Genomic DNA, 16,462 nt, shown 5'->3' on the forward strand with positions numbered 1-16,462 from the left:
ATGGAGCAACTTGAACTTTTGCATTGCTAGTGGGAAATTTACTTTTCTTTTTTAAATTAAATTTATTGGGGTAACTGGTTAATGAGTAGGGGTTGGTGGAGGGGGATCCCTCATGGCAGCCCTCGCAGCTACTTTGGGAGATTCCTTTGAGTCCTGTACTCACTACTTTAATCCTGTGGGCAGATGCCAGAGTCAGCTGCACTAAGAGCAGGGCTGGTGGCAGCTGTTCAATGGTCCTTTAGTTATGCCAGCCATCGCTGGTGGCCTGATCCTGTACCCGTGCCAGTGACCACTGAATTCACAGTTGTTCTGGTGTTCTGAGAAAACTCCCCTTTTTTGGAAAATCTTCTTTTTGTCTTGTTGCACGTTTTTTTTGTTGTTGTTGTTTTGTTTTGTTTTATTGTTGCACGTTTTTTAGTTTAAAGTTTCACCATCAGTTTGTTTCCATCTGTCTTATCTTTTAACATATCTTTGCAGTCCTAGTTAGCAGCCATGATAATTCTTTTTACCTTCAGCAATAGATTTATTTTTCACTTTTTGTTTCTTTTATTTCAGTGATATTTCTGGAGGGAGAGTAAAATATAAGTGATAGATCTGCCACATTGAACCATAAAAATTTCTTAGGTCCATTTACATATGAGAAAACTAAGGAAGGTCCAGAGAATAAAAAGAATACACATACACACAGACAAAAACATGTGCAAAGTTACTTAGGTAGTATATGCAAAACCAGGATTTAAATCTAACTCTTCCTGGTTTTCAAATATGCTGTTTATAAGCACACACATACTGCTGCTGCACTGTGACCATGTGATTTAAAAAATTTGTTAGAAATGTACTACAAAAGCACATCCAGATACATATTGCTTTTTCAGTGTAGACTATTTAGGAGGGTATTTTTGATCAAAATATACATTATGTGCCTCCTTGATCAAAACCTCTGCTATGTCCATTTGACTATCTTTAAATCCCTATCCTTTAAGGATAGATTTGACTTGATAATTTTTTAAAAAGTCAAAACCAAAATTAGATGTAACAATAAGGAGATGTGTTTTTTTTTAATTTAGAAAATTAAATTTAATAGGCTGACATTGATCAATAAGAGTACATAGATTCCAGCTAAACATCTCTATAGCATTTGAACTGTTGATTGCATTGTGTGCCCACCACCCAAAGTCAAATCATTTTTTGTATTTTTTGAAGGATACATAAACAGGTTAGGACAGTCCTAAAGGAAGTTCTAAATGGGTGAAGTGACTTTTAAAATAAAAACCAACTTCTTTTTAGCATGTAGCCTATACAAACAAAACTTTTAATTGAATCAAACTTTGATTTGTTTGAATATTTTTTCCCTAGTCACCAAACTTAGCACATGAATCTTATTTTATTTTAAAAATATTTTATCCAACTTGTAGTCTTAACATTTTTCCCATCAAGACTGTTAATATGAGATACTGTGTACTGTTATTAGTCAAATAAATTACCTTATAATATTCAATCTTGATGATAGCCATGTAAATTTTCTCTGACTTTTAAATATTACTAATTTTGTCTACATTAGATGTCTTAAAGGGAATATAGGAATGAGGAATTAATGTGTAGAGAAGAGCAGTAGGACAGCTTTAGATAATCTTCTTTGACCAACATCCTGATTTAAATAATAACAGGAATCGAGTGATTCCTTTCCCATCACCATTTATTATTGTCTGTTTTTGTTTGCTTAATTTTTTAGAATCCTACAGAATTCGAGTTCTCTGTCATTTATCATGAGAGAGAAGACAAGTTTAATTAAAATCTAATTATTTGAATTTAGAAGTGCATATGCTTTTATGAACTCCTACATTTCATTCATGCTAAATATTGAGTATATTTCACATAAAAGTAAGTCTGATATGTTTTGTATAGTTTAGATTATCAATATCCAGCATTAAATACATTTTTGAGGCACCCTAATATCTACTTATTCTCCATTCATTAGAATAAGGAATTCTTCCTATTTATGTTTTCTCTTAAAACTCCCATTTTTAGTTTTCTTTTATAAGTTATAACTTTGAATAGTGACAGATGGTTACTAGACTTATCATGGTGAGCTCATCGTAAGGCATATACATGTCAAATAACTATGTTGTGTATCTGAAACTAATATAATATTGTGTGTCAAGCATACTTTGATTTTTAAAACTTGTGTTAGTCTTCTCAGGCTGCCATAACAAAATACCACAGACTGAGAGGCTTAAACAACAGAAATTAATCTCCCCACAGTTGAGGAGGCTAGAAGTCCAAAGTTAAGGTATTGGCAGGTTTGCTTTTCTCTGAAGACTCTGTGACTTGTAGATGGCTGCCCTTTGCTGTGTCCTCATGTCATCCCTCTGACTGTGCTGTGTCCTAATATCCTCTTCTTTTAAGAGCACCAGTCACAGAACCCACCCCAGTGACCCTCTTTTAATCTAATTATCCCTAAATACAGTTGCATGCTGGGGTACTGGGAGTTAACACTTCAACATATGAATTTGGGGGGAATATAGTTCAGCACATAACAATGATTAATATATGTTCATTTTAGCCCTGGCCGGTTGGCTCAGTGGTAGAGCGTCGGCCTGGCGTGCAGAAGTCCCGGGTTCGATTCCCGGCCAGGGCGCACAGGAGAAGCGCCCATCTGCTTCTCCCCCCTCCCCCTCTCCTTCCTCTCTGTCTCTCTCTTCCCCTCCCGCAGCGAGGCTCCATTGGAGCAAAGATGGCCCGGGCGCTGGGGATGGCTCCTTGGCCTCTGCCCCAGGCGCTAGAGTGGCTCTGGTCGCAGCAGAGCGACGCCCTGGAGGGGCAGAGCATCGCCCCCTGGTGGGCAGAGCGTCGCCCCCTGGTGGGCGTGCTGGGTGGATCCCAGTTGGGCGCATGTGGGAGTCTGTCTGACTGTCTCTCCCTGTTTCCAGCTTAAGGAAAAAAAAAAAAAAAAATATATATATATATATATATATATATATATATATATATATATATACATATATATATATATATGTTCATTTTAGAAATTACAAGCAATCATTAGAAAATGTAAAAAAAAATAAAAGTAATTCTTAATCTTACTACCTAAAATCTACCAAGGATAAGTAGCCTACCAGAATTTTTTTGTTGTTAAAATATGAAATATTTTGTAAAAATAGAATTATTCTGAACATGGCTTGGGTTATGCTTTTATATTTTTCTTTTAACAGCACATTATAAATATACATGAGTGTGTGTATGTGTACTATAATTTATTAGTCCGTAAATTTCTAGAATTTGGGTTATGTATAGTTTTTTCCTAGTGTAAGTAGTATAGAAATAAAGCTTTCAAAAAAAAAACCTCCCACACAAAACCTTTTTAAAATGTATATACTGTTTTCTTCCATTACAAAACATAATTCAATTTCTTTTTTCATTTGTCATTATAAGCATCAGTTATTCTACAGTTATATTTTGATTAACAACTATAGAGCTTTGTCCATTTAGTGAATGACCCTAGACTATTATGCCCTTTAGTTTCTGTTCCTGCCTTTTATACAGTATATTTTATCTTTTGCTTACAGTTCTCACATCATGATAATAACACTTGTAACAAATTCTGATGTACTATAGACTGAAAAATCAGTACATTAAATTGTTGTTATAATTTTTTTTTTAGTGAGAAGAGGGGAGGCAGAGACAGACTTCTGCATGCGCCCTGACTAGGATCTATCTGGCAAGCCCAGGGGGTGATGCTCTGCCCATCTGGGTCCATTGCTCAGTTGCTCAGCAACTGAGCCCCTTTTTTTTTTTTTTTTTTTTACACCTGAGGTGGAAGCTAAGGAACCATTCTCAGCGCCCAGGTCAACTCACTTGAGACAGTTGAGCCATGGCTGAGGGAGGAGAAGAGAGAGAGAGAGAGAAAGAGAAGGGGAGGAAGAAAAGTGGAGATGCAGATGATCACTTTTCCTCTGTGCCCTGATCAGGAATCGAACCTGGGACATCCACATGCCAGCCTGACACTGTACACTGAGCCAACAGGCCAGGACCTATCTTTTAAATTTTTTCTAACAAAGTCTAGAGTGATTCTCCTATGGTAACATCAATTTACATTTAACATCAGATTTTCTTTGATTCACAGACTTTTTCTCACTTTGTCATTTACTTGTTATGTGGCCACATTCTATATTGTTTCTGAATAAGTAATCTTTGTATCATTGAGGTAATATTTTATCATTGAAATTGAAATCTCACTCTACTATACTATGTATTACTTTATAAAAATTGTCATTTTATCTTTCATTGTGACACTGACACTGATTTCTTACCTTTGCTTCTTTAATCAGGATTACCTGAGCTGGAATTGGAAGCAATTGATAACCAGTTTGGACAACCAGGAACAGCTGATCAGATTCCATGGGCGAATAATACAGTGACAACTGTGAATCAGAATAAACCAGAGGAGTGAGTAATACATTTTGTATCTTTAAAGTATCAGATACCAACTTTACAACAAAAGAACTGGTTTTCCCAAACTGGCTTCCAGTCTACATTGATTGGCATTTTGTAAGATGTTAACAGAAATGAATGATAATGAAAAAAAAGGGGTGGGGGAGGATGGAATTAGACAGATTTATTTACTCCATAACTGGAAGACTAGTGTACATTGTAATTACCAAGAGATTGATGCAGTGTGCAGCTGTTGGTTTATTTTTTTATCTCTTCCTTTGCTTTTATTGATTACCATAAAGTTTCTGGGACCACCTGGCCTGTGGTGGCACAGTGGATAAGCATTGACCTGGAACACTGAGGTCACCGGTTCGAAGCCCTGGGCTTGCCTGGTCAAGGCACATGTGGGAGTTGCCTGCTCTTCCCTCCTCCTCTCTCTCTAAAAATGAATAAATAAAATATTTTTAAAAAAAAAGTTTCTGGGACCTATGGATGAATTGGCCTCAGTACAACAATTACATTGCTCTTGAGCTTTTAGTTAGGTAATTATTTTGTCCAGCTTTTCTCTTTGTTTGGAGCAAGAGGGTGTGAGGAGGGAAGATACTGTCTGTATCTACTTGGTGTCCCATCTTGATTAGAATTTAATTTCTGCCTGACCTGTGGTGGCGCAGTGGATCAAGCGTCGACCTGGAACACTGAGGTCACCGGTTCAAAACCCTGGGCTTGCCTGACCTGTGGTGGCACAGGGGATAAATTGTCAACCTGGAAATGCTGAGGTCGCCGGTTCAAAACCCTGGGCTTGCCTGGTCAAGGCACATATGGGAGTTGATGGTTCCAGCTCCTCCCCCCTGTCTGTCTCTCTCTCTCCCTCTCTCTCTCCTCTCTAAAAATGAATAAATAAAAAACAAAACCTTGGGCTTGCCTGGACAAGGCACATATGGGAGTTGATGCTTCCTGCTCCTCTCCCCTTCTCTCTCTCTCCTCTAAAATGAATTAAAAAAAATAAAAATTAATAAAAATTAAAAAAAAAAGAATTTAATTTCTAATCAACACAGGTAGTTCTATTCCATAGCAGAGAGTACATCTCAGACACAGTGTGGTTGAGCATGGTTTAAAGCAGGGGTCCCCAAACTTTTTACACAGGGGGCCAGTTCACTGTCCCTCAGACCGTTGGAGGGCCGGACTATAAAAAAAACTATGAACAAATCCCTATGCACACTGCACATATCTTATTTTAAAGTAAAAAAACAAAATGGGAACAAATACAATATTTAAAATGAAGAACAAGTAAATTTAAATCAACAAACTGACCAGTATTTCAATAGGAACTATGGGCCTGCTTTTGGCTAATGAGATGGTCAATGTGCTCCTCTCGCTGACCACCAATGAAAGAGGTGCCCCTTCCCGAAGTGCGGCGGGGGCCGGATAAATGTCCTCAGGGGGCCACATGTGGCCCGCGGGCCATAGTTTGGGGACCCCTGGTTTAAAGCCTTAACTGCAAGCATATTAAGTGTGTTCCCATTTATCGTCCCCAGAGAAGAATCCCTGTAATTGTATTATTGTATTAGTATTATTCTCTATATATTTCTAAGTTTTATGCATCATTTGGTATTAATTGCAATTAGATAATATATTTCCTAAATATAATTAACAATTTGTTTAAAAGTTCTTTTCCCTTTTTTAACTATGCTTGGTTAATATTTTGGCTCTTCTGTAAGCTAACATGAAGCATATGGAGACAAATTTGAGTGATTGACAAAATAATGAAAAATATGTTCATAAATTTCTGTGCATTAGTGCATCAGAAAATTTTCTAGAACTAGATTGGCATATATATGTATGGTATGTGTATTTGCATTCTTAAGGTTGAATAATTATTTGCTCTATGGTTTTAAACTTTATCTTTTAATTTTGCAGCCAGTGTATTAGTTCACAATTAGATGAGCTTCTCTGTCCACCAACAACAGTAGAAGGAAGAAATGATGAGAAGGCTCTTCTTGAACAGCTGGTGTCCTTTCTCAGCGGCAAAGACGAAACCGAGTTGGCTGAATTAGACAGAGCTCTGGGAATTGACAAACTTGTTCAGGTAGTTATGAAAGTTGGCATTATTTACACCAGTGTTTTTCAACCACTTGCACACGGACCACTGCTGGCCCACCAGAAATTTTGTACTGGTTCATGAAAATACATCATTGGGTGGTTATTAATTAACTTTTGCAGACCGACACAGTCTGAAAAAATAAAATCAATTTAGTGGACCATGACTAGCATTCTCTAAATGGAGCAGAATAGTGTGAAAAACAAAGTATAAGGATGCATAGCCCATGAAAAGGGGAAGTTATATTTCATGACACTCTTTCAGTTACACATACACAACCCTACACACAACAGGTCACAATTTAAATTATATTTCTTACAATGAGTAATAGTCAAAAAGTTTGAAAGCCATAACTCTAGAACATTCTATTAGATGAACTATGAATTCTTTTTCAAATAAGATAAAAACATGAATTCTATATTTGACATAGAAAAATGCCTGACTGATCCTTTCGTTAGTAATGTACTTCTGTAGTCACCTAGTAAATATAGTTTGTTGATTTATAGGCTTTGCAATGAAGTTCTTTTTAAAGCTTTTTGCTTCATTTCATTGATTTGAGGTCTTTATTTTAACCATGTTTTCATGTTTTTACTGAGATTTTTAAACATCTCAGTTAATCTATTCTGCATTTCAGAAGTAACTTTTAGAGGTGATTTCTTTAAGTAATAAACCTCCAGAGAGCTTAATGAATTCAGCATGAATATATGTATTATGATGAAACTTTCTGGAGATGCTCTCAGACCCAAAGTTATATAGAGAAGCATGTCCTTCATTGGCAAAAACATATTTATAAAATATTCTGGCTTATTTTCTAACAGGGAGGTGGATTAGATGTATTATCCGAGAGATTTCCACCACAACAAGCAACACCACCTTTGATGATGGAAGAAAGACCCAACCTTTATTCTCAGCCTTATTCTTCTCCTTCACCTACTGCCAATCTCCCTAGCCCTTTCCAAGGCATGGTCAGGCAAAAACCTTCACTGGGGACTATGCCTGTTCAAGTCACACCTCCTCGAGGTGCTTTTGCACCTGGTATGGGCATGCAGCCCAGGCAGACTCTAAACAGACCTCCAGCTGCACCTAACCAACTTCGACTTCAGCTTCAACAGCGATTGCAGGGGCAACAGCAGGTGAGTACTCTTGTTTAGCAGGTGATCCTTTTAAAGGTATGTGCTCTCTTTGCAACAAAACAGCCCAATTGCTACAATAAAGGTGTCAAGTCCACTCTCAGAACTTTCATGAAAGACTCAAACACCATCCTTGGTCTACTAGGGTGAGAAAAGGAAACACACTCATTCAATTAAAGATGCTGGCTCAGCCCTGGCCGGTTGGCTCAGCGGTAGAGCGTCGGCCTGGCGTGCGGGGGTCCCAGGTTTGATTCCCGGCCAGGGCACATAGGAGAAGCGCCCATTTGCTTCTCCACCCCCCCCCCCCCCTCCTTCCTCTCTGTCTCTCTCTTCCCCTCCCGCAGCCAGGGCTCCATTGGAGCGGGGATGGCCCGGGCACTGGGAATGGCTCCTTGGCCTCTGCCCCAGGCGCTAGAGTGGCTCTGGTTGCGGCAGAGCGATGCCCCGGAGGGGCAGAGCATCGCCCCCTGGTGGGCAGAGCGTCGCCCCCTGGTGAGAGTGCCGGGTGGATCCCGGTCGGGCGCATGCGGGAGTCTGTCTGACTGTCTCTCCCTGTTTCCAGCTTCAGAAAAAAAATACAAAAAAAAAAATGCTGGCTCATAGCAAAGTACATTGAGACTACAATTTAAAAGCAATTTAGTCTTGATTTTTGAGATTAAAAAATATTTAAGATGAACATCATACAATTATTAAACCAGTGAAGAGAAATATAGCTTAATTTAGAGAGTGTCGAGAGATACTGTTTATGGTTTTTGAAACAGAAAATGAAGTTTATGTTGTTTGAAGTTGGAATGATTGGAGCCTAGTGATATTAGGAGAATGGAGGAAAGGATAGTTTGGGGGTGTTGGGTTTTGTGGATGAATTGAATCTCTCTCATGACAGGTAATGAGTAGGTGAGTAGGTACAGTGGCACAATATTAAGATTATATAAGCGACAAGTATAGAGATAATCAGGAGCCAAAAAATCAGAGGGTTAAAAGTTTTGTCTTGCCTGACCAGGCAGTGGCACAGTGGATAGAGCGTCAGACTGGGATGCAGAGGACCCAGGTTCGAGACCCCAAGGTTGCCAGCTTGAGCGCGGGCTCATCTGGTTTGAGCAAAAGCTCACCAGCTTGGACCCAAGGTCGCTGGCTCCAGCATGGGGTTACTCGGTCTGCTGAAGGCCCATGGTCTAGGCACATATGAAAAAGCAATCAATGAACAACTAAGGTGTCGCAACGAAAAACTAATGATTGATGCTTCTCATCTCTCTGTTCCTGTCTGTCCCTATCTATCCTTCTCTTTGACTCTCTCTCTTGTCTCTGTAAAAGAAAAAAAAACACGTTTTGTCTCTGAGAAGTGGGACCAGGTCTGTAGATTTTTGTTTCTTTTTATTAAGTCTAGTATATTTTTAAAAATCATATGTGGGCCTGACCACTCGGTGGCACAGTGGATAGAGTGTCAGACTGGGATGCAGAAGATCCAGATTCGAGACCCCGAGGTCACCAGCTTGAGTGTGGGTTCATCTGGTTTGAGCTAAAGCTCACCAGCTTGGACCCAAGGTTGCTGGCTTGAGCAAGGGGTTACTTGGTCTGCTGAAGGCCCACGGTCAAGACACATAAATGAGAAAGCAATCAATGAACAACTAAGGTGTCGCAATGAAAAACTAATGATTGATGCTTCTCATCTATCTCCGTTCCTGTCTGTCCCTATCTATCCCTCTCTCTGACTCTCTCTGTCTCTATCAAAAAAAAAAAAATCATATGTGGATATTGCTTCAGGTTGTTTTTTTTTTTTAAATATTTAAAGAAATTTCCTGGAACTTGACTGATTTGGGAAGGAAGAAAAAGGAGATAAATTAGAAAAGCGGTATGGTACAATGGTGGTAAGAGTAAGCTCTCGTTTCAATCATAGTGCTAACTTAGGAGGTTTGACAATCAGATTATTGCCCCTTTAAAGCCTCTGGTTCTTCATTTATAAAAAGAGTCTAATAACGAATTTTTTTACCTTGTAGGTGCTTGTGTGGATTAAATGAGATAATGCATGTAAACCGCTTAGCACAGTACCTGCCATGTATTCTTTCTTAGTAAATACTAGCTATTACTATAAAATGATATTCAATAAATATAATAAATATATAACATAATTATATTTCACTCAGAAAGATGATGAAAGGGAGAAAGACAAAGGGAGAGATGAAATAGGAAAAAATTTAATGGTAGAATAACAAAAAAGGAATAACTTTGTAAGTACTGTGGTGGAGTAAAGAACTCAGAGAGGAATTAAAGGAAGAGAAGGAAGAGAGAAACAAGGAAAGGGGATAGCAATATGTTCTAAGGATAAGTTAAACTACCTCTTGTCACAACTTGTCATTCATCGTAAAGTAGAGAGCTTAAGAAGAGGAAATGCTTAATAGTTCCCCTGTATTAATTTTTCATAAAAGATATTTAAGGGGACTATGTTAGGTATTATGAGGAAAATAAAGACAAAATGATACAGGCAACTTTCAGGACTTACAGTCAAGTCAGCTTGGTGTATTTAACACATAAATACCCATAAAGGTGAAGACTAGTACAACAGTGAGTGATTAAGTACTAAACCAGAAGAGGAGAAGAAAGTGTAAACATGCTGATTTCCTCATCTTACAGGGTGGAGTTCAGTAATTGGTCTCTTAAGTTAAAGCTTCAGTGAGCAAGGCCAGCTCAACAATCTAGGTCAGGTCTGTGAATAGATGAAATGATAATTCATACTTAGTTCAGAAAAAAATTGCTTTTATTTGATTTGCTCCTAAAGCCGCTGATGAACAGAGAAGCCCTGGACTGACTTAGAGTGCTCATGGAGTGCCCCTTGAGACATGGAATTTGAGATAATTAGCTAAATGAAATCCTATTTTGTCATCAGAAGAGGAGAGTAAATAGTGGTGTGTTGGCGATAACAGTACCTGATAAAATCCAGAAATTAAGTTTAAATTATTTCAAGTCATACAAGTAAATCCAAAGTCAGGTTCAAATTGGTGAACTAAAGTAAAACATCTAGGCCTGACCTGTGGTGGCGCAGTGGATCAAGTGTCGACCTGGAAATGCTGAGGTCACCGGTTCGAAACCCTGGGCTTGCCTGGTCAAGACACATATGGGAGTTGGTGCTTCCAGCTCCTCCCCCCCTTCTCTCTCTCTGTCTCCCCCCCCTCTGTCTCTCCCTCTCCTCTCTAAAATGAATAAATAAATAAATAAGTAAAACATCTACCCTTTCTTCTACCTTATTTTCATTTAAACCAGTGGTCCCCAACCTTTTTTGGGCCATGGACCGGTTTAATGTCAGAAAATATTTTCACGGACCGGCCTTTAGGGTGGGACGGATAAATGTATCACATAACCGAGACAAGCATCAAGAGTGAGTCTTAGGTGGATGTAACAGAGGGAATCTGGTCATTTTTTAAAAATAAAACATCGTTCAGACTTAAATATAAATAAAATGGAAATAATGTAAGTTATTTATTCTTTCTCTGTGGACCGGTACCAAATGGCCCATGGACCGGTACTGGTCTGCGGCCCGGGGGTTGGGGACCACTGATTGAAACAACAGGTTGTGTTTTTTAAGTGAGTAACTTCCTATCAGTGTGGAAACAAAAAATAAAGAGAATACCGTCATCCTACTTAGAGTTTTGAAATATATAGAATTTGGGCACACTGTGGTGGCGCAGTGGATAAAACGTCGACCTGGAATGCTGAGGTCGCTGGTTTGAAACCCTGGGCTTCCTGGTCAAGGCACATATGGGAGTTGATACTTCCTGCTTCTCACCCCTTTCTCTCTTTTTCTCCTCTAAAATGAATAAATAAAATTTTTTTTAAAAGGGGGAAAACTTAAAAAAAAGAAATATATAGAATTTTGAAATATAGAAAGCAAATGTAAGAAACGAAACTGTCATATACAAATATATGTAATACACTGCTTCCATAGAAAATCAAAGAGAATCTACAGGGAACTTAGAACTAATGGAGAAATTCACCAAGGTTTCTAAATAAAAGAACAGGAAATAAAAATGAATGACAACCCCTTTTATTAGCAATAACAAATTAGAAAATATAATTTCAAAATATATTGCAATATCCAAAAGTAAATCATAATTAAAAGTTAAAAAAAAAAGTCAAAACAAGACCTGTGTTTGCGCGGTGGATAAAGCGTTGACTTGGAATGCTGAGGTTGCTGGTTCAAAACCCTGGGCTTGCCCAGTCAAGGCACATACAACAAGCAATCAATGAACAACTAAAGTAAGGTAACTATGACTTGATACTTCTTGTTCTCTCCTCTCCTCTCTCTGTAAAATCAATAAATAAAATCTTTAAAAAAAAATAAAAAGTAAAAGATATTTGTTAATTAAAAGGCTGTTGTAAAGATGGCAGTCATTCTGAAGTTAATATATAAATTCAGTGGAATGCCAATCAAAATCTCAACATGGAATTTGACAAGTAGATTCTAAACTTACCTCAGAAGCATGACTACAACCTTAAAAGATGAATGAGGATGAACTTGCCCTACAGACAGTTCTACCAATTGGAATATAATAGGCCAAAGACACACCCTGACGTACAGAGAAATTTAATGATAGGGGTGGCAATCAGTGGGGAAAGAATGGCCTGTGTAATAAGTGCTGGTGCATTTGGCTGTCCATGGAGGGGGTGGAGGGTTAAATTAGATCTTATCTCATACCATACACAAAAATAAATTCCAGATGTTTTAATGATGTAAAGGGAAATATGAGGAGCTCTCTATAGTCGCTTATACAAAGGACATAAAGGAAAAGGTGGATGTTTGCATTAAAATTTAAAACTTGTAAGTAAACAGGCACCATATACAAGATTAAAAACAAGCTACAGACTCAGGGATGTTATTTCAGGGGAGATATTTGCAACCCCATATAACAAACAAAGGATTAATATCTAGAATATATCCGATTCATAACATGGTGTTGTTAATACACTTACCTCACTTGCTTGATATCATGTTTACTTGTTGGTCATACCTCTTCCTCCTTCCTTCTTGCCATACACAGGAGATGTAAGCTTCTAATAGTCAGGAAATTAGCACAGTGCCTAATGATTTGAGAAGAGAAAGATAGGAGCAAACTCAGATCTATATCATAATTGTTTCTTTTTAATGCATCTTAAGATCAATTTAAAAACATGATTTTTTGACCTTCAGTATATATCATTTACCGGACTATGGTACACAAGAATAAAAAGATTCTAATGTTTTAAATTTGATTATACAGTTATAAATAACTTCCAGTTGGCAGAGAAGAAGAAGGGAAGAGCACCCTAGGAAACTAGTACAGATACGTGGTTGAGACTTAACTGGCAAAAATGAAGGAAGGAGCTTGTAATTAAGAAGATACACAAAGTTAAAGCTGGTAGATGTAGTATCTGCTTATCTCTCAAATAATCAGAGTCAAGAAATATATCCATATTACCTATAAGAACCTGTAAAGTTTTATTTTGGAACAAGGATGATAGCAAAAATGGATAGGTCTGCTGCCTATAGAAAATAGTATAACACTGGCTGACGAAAGATAGAATTATTCCATTCCAGTTTTGTTTTATTCTTCTCGAGCAAGGGACATGGTCTTCATACTCTCAGGAAAAGTAATATGAAGAGGGAGGGACAGTCAAGACAGATAAAGAAATATAGTATACTTAGGCAAGTCCAGGTTTATTACTTGTTAGGGTACTGAAGAAATATGATCTGGTGTTAAAACCATTATTGATAATCTCTTAAATCAAGGGTCCCCAAACTATGGCCCTAGGGCCACATGCGGCCCCCTGAGGCCTTTTATCCAGTCCCCACCGCACTTCGGAAGGACCACCTCTTTCATTGGTGGTCAGTGAGAGGAGCACAGGATGCGGATGCTCCTGGAGTACTGTATGTGGCAGAATCGCAAAGCACGGCGTTGCTCACATACAGTACTACTTCTGATGACACGGGATGCATGCGTCACGGCTCCGGAAGCGCGTCATATCACTTGTTACGGCTAGCAGTGACAAATATGGAACCGGACATTGACCATCTCATTAGCCAAAAGCAGGCCCATAGTTCCCATTGAAATACTGGTCAGTTTGTTGATTTAAATTTACTTGTTCTTCATTTTAAATATTGTATTTGTTCCCATTTTGTTTTTTTACTTTAAAATAAGATATGTGCAGTGTGCATAGGGATTTGTTCATAGTTTGTTTGTTTTTTATAGTCCAGCCTTCCAACGGTCTGAGGGACAGTGAACTGGCCCCCTGTGTAAAAAGTTTGGGGACCCCTGTCTTAAATAATATAGAGGATAGAAGTGACCGGAAAATAGAACTAAGATCATAGAACGGAAACTACAGAGGAGCAGATTTCAATAAAAACTGCCTGGTCAAAGAATAAGCTTCTTTAAAATATGTTTTGGGGAGCAGTTGAGATCTTGTATAGCATATGTCATCTCTTTGGCTTACATAAACATACCGTATTTGATTAAATATTTTAACACACCATTTAATCAGAATTTTTTCTTATTTTCCTCCTTAAAACCCTAGGTGTGTCTTACGGTCAGATGCATCTTATGGAGCGAAAAATATGGTATTTGGAAAAATAAAACCACCTTGTCACTTGCAAGGATTTATGCAGTGGCTGTATCAGGGTTCTCACCCTTGGCACTATTAACATTTTGGAGCTCGGTCAATGTTAGTGGGGTAGGGGAGGCCTCTCAGGCAGTGAAGGATGTTGAGCCAACTTTCTGGCCTCTACTCACCAGATGCTAGTAAAAACCCCTCCCCAGGTTGTGACAACCAAGCATGTCTTTAAGCACTGTCAGGTATCCCTTGTGGGGCAGAATCACCCCTGGTTGAGAATCTGTGGGCCAGATAATCATCTTTTATGTTTACTGTAGAAGAATAAAGAATCCATTCAGACAGAAAAAAATGACAGCTATCCTGACCTGTGTGTGTGTGTGTGTGCATGTTTATATGTGTGTCTTATATGCATAGGCTGGATTTGTATTTTTCCACTGGACACAAGCTCCACATTTCCTTTCATAATACAACAAGCCTTTTCACCTGCCCTTTATAGGCTCTTGAATTTGTGTCCCCAGCTCTAAGGACTACCAGCCTCTTCTCCCATGCCCCAAAACTCCAAAAGTTAAGATTTCCAAGGAGATAATGGATATGGTGATCCTTTTGGGATGACTTCTCTAAAAGAAGTAGAACTTGACCTGCTTGCTGGAAAATGAGTAGCATTTTAGTAATCAGCAAGAAGCAGGTCAGAATAAGACAGTTGTACACACAGAATGTCAAGGGGAGGGAAAAATGAACAAGAGTTATTTTATGGACAGAAAGAAGTAAATCAGTTTTTCTCTAACAGAAATTTCTCATAGATTGCTGCTATTTAGAATAATTTCTTCTAAAAGTAGCTATTTATTTTCTAAGGTTATTTTTTTTATTTTTACTGCTTTGCAAACATCTTTCCTCCATCCCCACCCATTTCATTTTCACCATATCTCACAATTGAAAGAATATGTAAAGCTGTAAGTGTGGAGTCCCAGCTCCCACCCCTAGCAGTTCTACTTCTCTGCATTACTGTGTATTAAAGCATTTTCAGCTATCCTCATTGCCTTCTCTTTCTTATACTTGCTGTTCTTCCTGCCTGATGTTAACCTTTCAAGGTCTCAGGGGCTCACTTATGCTCTTGGTCCCTGCCTTCATGTCCTGGGCTAGTTACTGGTCCAGCTGCGCTGCTGTGGCTCTCTGTATATATGCGTCACAACATTTCTGTGTTGAACTGTTCTGGATTAACTCTGCCACTCAACAGAGAGTTCCCAGAAGATGGAAATTGCTCACCTTTGTAGCCATCAAACTTAATATGCTATCTTGTGTACACCGAGTTTTTTTTTTTTTTTTTTTTCATTTTTCTGAAGCTGGAAACAGGGAGAGACAGTCAGACAGACTCCCGCATGCGCCCGACCGGGATCCACCCGGCACGCCCACCATGGGGCGACGCTCTGCCCACCAGGGGGCGATGCTCTGCCCATCCTGGGTGTTGCCTATTGTGACCAGAGCCACTCTAGCGCCTGGGGCAGAGGCCAAGGAGCCATCCCCAGCGCCCGGGCCATCTTTGCTCCAATGGAGCCTTGGCTGCAGGAGGGGAAGAGAGAGACAGAGAGGAAAGCGCGGCGGAGGGGTAGAGAAGCAAATGGGCGCTTCTCCTGTGTGCCCTGGCCGGGAATCGAACCCGGGTCCTCCGCACGCTAGGCCGACGCTCTACCGCTGAGCCAACCGGCCAGGGCTACACCGAGTTTTTTGTTTGTTTGTTTGTTTGTTTTTTACAGAGACAGAAAGAGAGAGGGATAGATAGGGACAGACAGACAGGAATGAAGAGAGATGAGAAGCATCGATCATTAGTTTTTTGTTGCAACACCTTAGTTGTTGTTCATTGATTGCTTTCTCATTTGTGCCTTGACCATGGGGCTACAGCAGACCGAGTAATCCCTTGCTTGAGCCAGTGACCTTGGGTCCAAACTGGTGAGCTTTTGCTCAAACCAGATGAGCCTGCGCTCAAGCTGGCGACCTTGGGGTCTCAAACCTGGGTCTTCCACATCCCAGTCCAACGCTCTATCCACTGCACCACCGCCTGGTCAGGCTACACTGAGTTTTTTAATAAATCTTTGTAAAAGTAACAGTTTATTTAAACTTTACAAGCCCATGGTCTGTTGAGTTTAAGAAGTATGTAAATTTTGGTACTTAAGAGTGCCTTTGATTTTTGAAATTATAATGTTGATATCTTTATTATTGAAGTGATTAAAAT

General features: G+C 39.1%; 1 protein-coding gene across 7 annotated transcripts in view; it reads left to right on the top strand.

The window, feature by feature from the left end:
- Positions 1-16,462, top strand: part of NCOA1 (nuclear receptor coactivator 1) — a 192,877-nt gene that overhangs the window by 147,961 nt on the left and 28,454 nt on the right. For all 7 annotated transcript variants that reach the window (XM_066378753.1, XM_066378752.1, XM_066378750.1 and 4 more), the window contains 3 exons: positions 4,329-4,446; positions 6,349-6,517; positions 7,348-7,662. In XM_066378753.1, the coding sequence (XP_066234850.1) occupies positions 4,329-4,446; positions 6,349-6,517; positions 7,348-7,662 (602 nt within the window). The remainder of the gene's footprint in view (positions 1-4,328; positions 4,447-6,348; positions 6,518-7,347; positions 7,663-16,462) is intronic.

This window comes from Saccopteryx leptura, chromosome 3 (assembly GCF_036850995.1).
Source record: "Saccopteryx leptura isolate mSacLep1 chromosome 3, mSacLep1_pri_phased_curated, whole genome shotgun sequence".
In the NCBI taxonomy this organism is placed as follows: domain Eukaryota; kingdom Metazoa; phylum Chordata; class Mammalia; order Chiroptera; family Emballonuridae; genus Saccopteryx; species Saccopteryx leptura.